Source organism: Tachypleus tridentatus, chromosome 9, assembly GCF_004210375.1.
Source record: "Tachypleus tridentatus isolate NWPU-2018 chromosome 9, ASM421037v1, whole genome shotgun sequence".
Taxonomy (NCBI): Eukaryota; Metazoa; Arthropoda; class Merostomata; order Xiphosura; family Limulidae; genus Tachypleus; species Tachypleus tridentatus.
Genome location: NC_134833.1, coordinates 121,374,856 through 121,383,888, shown reverse-complemented (window position 1 = coordinate 121,383,888; position 9,033 = coordinate 121,374,856). Strand labels below are relative to the sequence as shown.

The 9,033-nt window shown below is 30.2% G+C and overlaps 1 protein-coding gene across 1 annotated transcript; it reads right to left on the bottom strand.

The window, feature by feature from the left end:
• Window positions 1-1,413: 1,413 nt before the first annotated feature.
• Window positions 1,414-7,556, bottom strand: LOC143226225 (RNA 5'-monophosphate methyltransferase). The gene is made up of 2 exons (XM_076456967.1): window positions 7,329-7,556; window positions 1,414-2,416 (listed from the first exon to the last, which is right to left on the bottom strand). Exons 1-2 carry the CDS (start codon window positions 7,515-7,517, stop codon window positions 1,847-1,849), a joined length of 759 nt encoding a protein of 252 aa, XP_076313082.1. The 5' UTR covers window positions 7,518-7,556; the 3' UTR covers window positions 1,414-1,846.
• Between the last annotated feature and the right edge of the window lie 1,477 nt (window positions 7,557-9,033).

Genomic DNA, 9,033 nt, shown 5'->3' with positions numbered 1-9,033 from the left:
TTTATTTTAAGTGGGTTTTTCGTCATCAAGAATTTCACATTTTCATTGGGTATAATTTTGATGGTATTTCTCCAAAAATACAATATTTCATCTTTATCTTTTGGCTATATCTATCATTATATCCTTTAGTTGGTAAGAATACTGAATTATTACATATTACCCAGCAGTGACATATAATTGGCTGCTGGTCCAGTAGCAGGTCCTACTGCTGAGTCACCCTGACCAGCTTCATTTTTTGATTGTTTGTTTATCAGGTGCTTCCTATGATCCACTCTACGCTTCACTCTCCTTCATAAGTCTGGGTTTCACTTTTACTATCAGATGCCGTTGAAAATAACCCAAGACAACCGATTTTCTGCACACAGTTCCCATAACTTACCAAAGTATAAAGCCTTCCAAAAAGTAGGTTCAGTTTTTCTATCTTAACCTGTGTGTACTTAGTATAATTCACACTTAAGCTAAAATTTATGCCATAGTACACTTTCTGCTCTGGTTAAAAAAGAAGTTTTATTACTAGAGAAACAAGTGATTATCATGTACTGATGACAGCTATTTCTAAAAATTTGCTGTATACCTAATTTCTTTTTTGGGCATATTTTATCATCAGAATTCATCTGTAAAATAGTAAAAATAAAGTTTTTAATATCTTAATCCATTGCTGAACTTTAATGGCTAGTTATAATGATCAAAATCATTTTCACAAAAAGTGTTAAAAATAAACACATAATGCATGTAATAAGATCTGTTGTTGAACGATTATGTTATAGCTTTAACAGTAGGTATGGAAATATTCCATTGGGTTTTTTTTTATAAATATTCATATTTCATTGTTGAAATGTTATATTTTCCAGTTTTAAATGTTCAAGTCAGTTTAATATGCAACCATGTAGTAATTTTGGAAAATAAAATATTTTGTGTAAATTGTTGTATTTAGTATATTTTAATGATCAATATACTGAGGTGGTTTAAGGCAGTGGTTCTCATTTTTATCACTTCATGAGCCATTAAAATATTTGTGAACAGCTAATAGATCATAAGAAGTATATAGGCCTACAATGTTGTTTCCTAATATAGCTTCTTCAATAATTTTGAAGTGAAAGTTATAAGGTTCATTCACATTACCATGAACTAAAAAGGAAACCATTTTTCACTTATCCATAATACATGGGCAAATTATCAATGTTACAAAACCCTAATGTTTTGGATAAATTATTTCTCTCCTTTTTTCAGTGTTTGTTTCTAAAGACCAACAAAACATATACCCATTGTGAACCACTGGTTTAAAACTCATGTATTTTTGGTCCTTACCATTTAAAAGTATAAAAATGCACTAAAAGCTATATTTGTAGATGCAATAGATCTAGGTGTTTAGAGGTGGGAAAATATATCAAAAGCAGTTTCAAATGACAAGTGTTGAACTACATTTGTCTATTTATGTTTTTTTCTTTCTAATGTTTAGTAATACACATGGTTGAACTTGTATTTCATACTTTCAATTAGTTCCAACATCTTTGCCAATTGCTTAAATTCTAAAATATAGAAAGTAGGACTCTTAATTTATTCTCTTAAATGTGTTTTCCATTGTGAAAAACCTTGGAACCAAGTAGTTTTTCATCAGTTTACATTTCAAACTGCCTACATAAAATTTATTTCTAATTTATGATATATATTTACAGTAATGTATGATAGAACTCCCACCTTTTTGTTAACAAATGCTGAACAAAGGAAGGAGCAAATAGAAATCAGGAATTTACACACAGTTGATTTATAGTTTTGCCCTAAAATTTTGATATTCCATTAATGTGTTGATAATTAGAATATTTTAACTATAAAGAATCATCTTGTCTTATACTTTTACCCTTTTATAAAGTATTATTTTTCGGTGCCATTCTGTTGTTCCAAAGTTCTCAACTTCTTCCATTCCACATTCTTTTAAATAACAGCCAATGTCTTCTACAACAGTTTGTTTCATCTGGAGGTCCTCAAGGTTCTGAAATGCTGGGCATTTTAATTTTCTCATTCTTCGTGAAGCAGACCTATAACACTTCCATTCTTGGGGTTCAAGCAGCAAGTATTGAGTAACACTACTAATATCCTTAAGGAACTTTTTCAGTCCTACATCACCATGATTTAAATGCACCCACATTGTTACAGAAAAGCAAAATATGATATCAAACATAGACTTGCCAAAGTTATTTAAGTAACTTCTAAAAGTAGTATAGCATTGGTCTCGTTCCATTATATCAATTTCCTTGTATGTGATATTATTGGGGAATGAGTTTTTTTCACGTGATCTCTCGATAAGAACAGGATCTAAGTCAACACCTAAGACCTGCAGTTCATACTCCATTTCTGATTTGACTGTCTCTTGTTTTTCAGTGTCTGTGAAGTGTTGGTATAAAGCCTCAGTAAGATTCTGGAATAAATATACAAATTTAACTGTACTGCTAGTGAAAATCTAAATTACTTAAAAATAAAACTTCATGATGGAGAAGACACCATGTTTTTACTTTATACTTGATGAAATAGTATAACATTCATGGGTGTGTAGAATTTCAACATAATTAACACTCTGTAATGGCTACCGTTTTTGCATGTAGTGTGGCTTTCCCTCACATGGAATAAATTCTTCTGATGGCCATAATTACATTCAAGTTTCTTTTTGTATTTTTTAAAGAACCTATTCTGAAGTTACAAACTAAATAAAAATACTATCGTAATATGTACATGAACCAGGTTTCAAGGAAATCAACATATATATTGTTGACTTTTCCTAACTCTTCTTCTCAGGTCAATTGTTGGGTTTTCTTATTAGTAATGAAATATATAAAGAAATGTTAAGAATGGTAAACAACTACTTGTAAGATATGATGACAAAGAACCCACATTTTAGAAAATGAGAGTTTACAGATGGCTTGAATGAATACAGATATACTGAAGACACTTTTACTAGTTTCATTTCTACTGAACAAATACTTTCTTTGAACACCTAACTCCTTTCATCCTAACATTAAATTCACCATTGAACATGAAAATAACAAACATTATTAGATTTGACACATAGCTCAAAAACATCCATGAATCCAAACAAAAACAATATACTAAAAATGTATAGACACAGCTTTAAGACTTTGTTCAAGTAACTACATAGGTTAAGAATGTCAACTTTATAAAACTTAATCACACAACCAACAGAGCAAAAACCTCACAAACAAAACAAATTAATGCACCAAACAATAACATAACATTACAATGCAGTTTACCATTTATCCCCAAAAGCAGTTAAAAAATAAACACTTGGAGAAAACTTGCCATTAAATATAAAATTCCAATTGACTTCAAATTTTGTCAAAAACCTGGCCTTAAATTAAAATCATTAAACAAAAATTAAATAGAATCACACAATACCAATGCTGTTTATAAAATAACATGCCATTACTCTTCAAAATTCTACATCGGAGAAACTAGAAGAAAATTGGAAACCAGATTCACCAAATATAATAAAACAAAGCTCTCACATTTACCACAATTGCAGCTCCAAAAAACACTTCAATTTTAAACATAGAACCCAATATCAACAAACTCAATATAAACAAAGCTATCTTAATTGAACAAAACAACACTAGCCTAAACCTACACCCTGGGATACACAGGTACCTTTATATTGAATTGTTAAGCAATCTCTGATCATGTGACCTCTTTGTTCCATAGTGTACAGATGTATGTATTCAAGTATTTCTGTCAACTATTTGTACTTCATGATCCCATTTAAATCATCTTCAAACTTTTATTTTCTATGCATATTTTTACTGACAATATCCTAAATTCCAGTGTAAAATATTCCCAACAGTTTGCTGTCCATTAGATATTAAGCAAGAATAATAATGATAAAAACTTTAATCTGTTTAGAATCTAAGTTGAAATTCTTCCAAACTAACACAGTGGTATCTTGTTAACTGCTGTCACAAAATTAGCATTTTAATATTATCATTTTGAATTTTTTTTATATAAATTAACAAATAGTTTACATTTTAGATTTTAAAATGGATTCTTATATATCTAATAGTAACCTAAGAAACTAATCGAGAACTTACATACACTTTCAGTCTATAAACACCTTTAGACTGTATGTATTAAATCACAAGTATCAATATTTGGTATCATTTTTGGGCATGTGCAAGGTGCTGGTTAATAAAAGGGAACTAAAACAACAATGGTACCATTACAGGAATTGTCGAAAGTGCAGACCACAACTATAGCAATTGCACTAGAATACAGAGATACTTATTACATTTACGAGATTGTAGGACACAAAGTTTCTTGAAGAATAAGCACCTTATGAAACTACAGTATCTAATGTTATTTCATACATACTTTTAAGAAAATCATTTCCAATAATGTGGACCAGATATTTTATCCCTGGGTGTCCAATATACATCCATACTATTTTCTAAAAACTAAGGTGACACCATTTCTGAGAGTGAGAGACCAGTTCCACCAACCATGGGTATATGTCGTCAGGTAAATGGAGAGTGTATACTGTGGCTACTGAATCTGTATAGCTGGGCAAGTCTAATTTAATAGCTTTGTCCAAGTTATTGGTTTTAAAAATGACAAGGATGATTTTAAAATATCATTGCATGGAGGTCTCTTATTGAAATCCATGCCAATATTATTGAATCACTTTACTTAGTGAATATATGTTTTGTAATTTTGCCATATATTATTGCAGTTACAGAAATGGTGAAAGTATTTATTTATAGTTACATTCAAAAGTATCAGTGTCTTGTGTATATTTATCACAATCTGTAAAAATAAGTGATTCATATAATAATAATACTGAATGAGTGGCTGCTAGAGTGAAACAGTGGAAAATAAATAACCAAATGTAGTTTATAGTTTATGCAGCTGATCTTTCTACTATTTTAATTATCAAGCCTACAATATTAGTGAATGTAAAAGAATGTGTTGGATAAAAGCTTGGAAGAAGTAGGAAGCCATGTAGCTGCAATCCTCTTCAAGGTGGAAGTGGCAGTCAAAATGGGCCCCACTAAAAACTCTTTGACAAACCAGACCTGCCAATGAAACCACTCTTTTTAGTAAAGAGTTGGATACAATTTTTAGATGTGTGTATATATTATATATATATTGGGGTTCAGAATGATAAGGGAATGGTAAAACTTACAGTATAGTACCAATATAGGAATAGGCAAGGTCTTGCAAATTTTAATTTTAAAAGCCACTTAAGTGTCATGTTTTAAAATACACTCTTATTGTTAGCTCTTTATATTACCATATGGTTCAGAACCTCCTCTAGACCACTTGTATGGTTAGTAAGTGTCACTGGTAATGTTTATAGTCACTTATTCTTCATGATATTTACATTAATGTATTTATGTAAATTAATAATTTTGGGATATTAATTGTATTTCACAATATACTAATAGCTTCCAACCATGGTAAGCTACAATTTGTTCAAAGGGTGCAAGTCAGCATCAAACTGTCTTCAAGAATTATGTACTTCCAGAGTTACTGACATTCAAATTTGAGACATGGAGCACCCTAACCATCCAGCCATGTAAAGGGATTTGGTGGGGAGATACACAAAATAAACAACTAACATTTGGAAAAATGGGAAGAATATGCCATGCAAAATCAACTGGTGAATTCAACCTGTAAGAGTAACTGAGAAAAGGTCATGGGATTAGGAAGGAATGCATGAATCAATGTAGTAACAAATATGTCTGATTATGCTAACCTTTTGGCATATCATGCATGATGGATACTTGCATAGCAATGCACTCAGATATAATGACATAATTCTGCATTACTGATATATCAGATCAGATCAAGCCTAAATATCAAAAAACAGTGTTTGGTATCTTTGTAAGATTAACCTTACTACTACTACTTGTGGTACTGAGTTTGTAGCATCACAATCAATGGAAGGTAATGGTCATTTTTGTCAACTATCCATCTCATGTAGTTTATGAATTATGATAGGGGCAAGTTGCTTGATTACTGGCAACAGCAAGTTAACAAAGGTTCCACTATGCACCATTATCTTATCACTACTAGTAGGGTTGAAAAAGCTGCAGCTCAGTAGGATAAGTGTCAACTTTTTTGCCTGGTTTCAATAATTAATAATATGAAATTTAAACATCTGAGCATATTAAAACATACGTTTATAGTATGAAAATACATGGGCTGCTTGAATTCTTCTGTGTGAAAGACAAGTTTTCATAAATAAATAAAGCCATTTTTTACCACTTGCAAAAGGTTGACCATAATCCACAATATTCTTCTGATAATATCAGAGTAAACTGTATACCATAAAATATTTACTGATAACAAACATTTATTTGTGCAATTAATTATACAAGCAGTAGTCAGCACAGTAACAAAGTACATTCACATAACTGTAACTGATCAACAATGATTGTATGTCTTGCCAGAAGACATCATGAAGACTGAGCTTAAGTTAAATCTTGAATAAAGAGTAACACAACAATTATATGCAATAACTAAATGAATAAATTAAAAAATAATAATAGGTGATAACTTAGCTATAACTAACTAACTATTATGTAAATAATTTAAACAGCAATTGCTTTAAAAATAGAAATCAACTCATTAAGGACCATAGAACTTTTATGAAATAGTGATTTAATTGTAACTTTAAAAAATATTAATGCAAGCAAATATAAAAATTACTGCCTAATAATGCAAGCCTATAAACTATGAGGCAACAACCTAATAATGGAATTGTTAAAGTTACCTTTAACTTTCATGAAACTGTTTTGATACCTGTAAACAATGATAAATGTTTTCAGTTAGTGAATCAAGCTCAATGGCACTAATTGTACTATATACAGGAGGAAAGACTGCAAGACGCGGAAAATAATGAAAAAAACAACACGTATATAAGAAAAACATTTTATTATTATTTCAATACAATGTCCAGAGCAGAAGCCCTTTGCTAGACAGTATATACCGTATTCAATGGAAGAAAAAAAAAGGGGGGATTTATAAACCGCCTGATGAAGGGATTCTGATCGAAACGTAATAATTATAACAAACGTTTTGTTATAAACGTGCGTTTTAACATTTGTGCATGTTTTTATCGGTATTAATACTACTAGTAGTAGTAGCAGTACCTGTAACACCAATAGTAATATACCAAAACATATCCCATTCATAAATAAACATTGTAGAAATAACAGAATTAGAATAAGAAATGTTAATTTGTGACACATCAATAACGTTTAACACTTAAAAGTCTTAACCATGGTGAGTTCAGTAATAAAAATAAAATCTAATACGCTTACCCCAGCATTACAGCCAATATCTAAACAAACTATTACTTTTTCTTTTTTATCTGAGCTAAAAATATATTTCAGCAAATGTCGAGGAATAAGACTTGTTCTTTTCTTTGGCGAATTAAACTGATAGTAATTTATAAAATTACCATACTTAGCAGCACCTGGTTCCTTTTCCCACAACGGGGAAACCGCCATAATACAAGTTTCATAGCGCCGCCACTAATGACAGAAAAAAATAATTTTCAAACAAATATCTTGAATCAGTTGATTCGTAAAAATATTGCAAAAGAATAAAAGACTATTTTCCTATATGTTTTGCTGAATTAAATATAGAGTGAAATTATAACAGAACACAGGTTGTGTTCTTATTTTTTGTATCTCTCTTCTCATTTATAAAACTTTGAAAAGAGATCATATTTTCAATTCACTTTATTGTTTTATGTTTGCTGACAACTTTTGCGTATTATCACATGATGTTAAACTCTCGTTTTATAATTGAATGTTTATTACTACTACAATATATCTGTATATATTGTTAGTTAGAATAATAAAATTTCGCTCATCAGTAGTGGGAAGGTTACTTAAATTCCCCTCCCCAACCGAAATAAATTACTCGTAAAATATTAAAAGTATAAAAAATTGTTAAAGATATTTTCTTTGAAATAATAATACAAATAATATTTCAAGTTTTTCAAAGAGTTATGGTTGACTTAAAATCTGTCTTTTCAACTTCAAGATGGTGTCATGTCAAGCTAAGTCATAATACTTTTGATGATTAGATTATATACTGGAATTGGAGCTTATTCTCTATTGTTGGGTTTTCTTGACCGAGATCAAACGCCTATCTAATAAATATAGTTTATTTTCAATAAATAATAATTTCTTTGTCGCACTGTTTGAATGCAATACAATTAACAATAATATTATATATATATATTGCAAACCGTGTCTGTCCGAGCGTTCGTCTGCTGCACACTCAGGCAAAGCTCAGCATTCATTTTTGGAATGAAGGAGGAATAGATATGAATAATGTTGATACCAAATTTTATTTATAGCACCTCAGGCATGCTACGAGTCGCTCAACAATTATTTTTTTCACTGGGCGGTATAACTAGCTCAGAGCTTTGTTTCTAAGCGAAACCAAGAGTGCAACACAATTACGTTTTTTTAATGTCCATGAAATAACTTAACTTGAGAAACTAACTTAAACTTTTCCTATCACTGAGGATGGGTACTTTTGCGTGTATTTAATATATGTAAGATTTTTAGTATTTGGTATATTTTACCGTTAATTATATTTTCCATGCAACATTATGTTAAGTCAATTACTATTATATATTGTACATTTGGTCCACTGTATTTTCCAAATTCAATTAAATTAAAATTATGTTTTTTCAATGAAGAAAATTTCCGTAGCTTTCAACGAAATATAATATAATGAAAATCTGTGTTCAGGGACAAAGATGACATATAAAGAAATTATCAGTATCAAACATTCCCAGATCAGCCATTTGTTTTAAATAATCTAAAATTCTCATTTTTCATTCTTGCAGGATCTAATTCAAGTCATTTTACCAAAACCATAAAATGCTTTATTCATTCTACATTTACGTAAATAGTTTATAACCTGCTCTAATCAATGATATTTTAGCTTTGCCTATAACTATTTTCAAAGCTGAGTATTATTAACTGTTCAGATCACATACCGTGA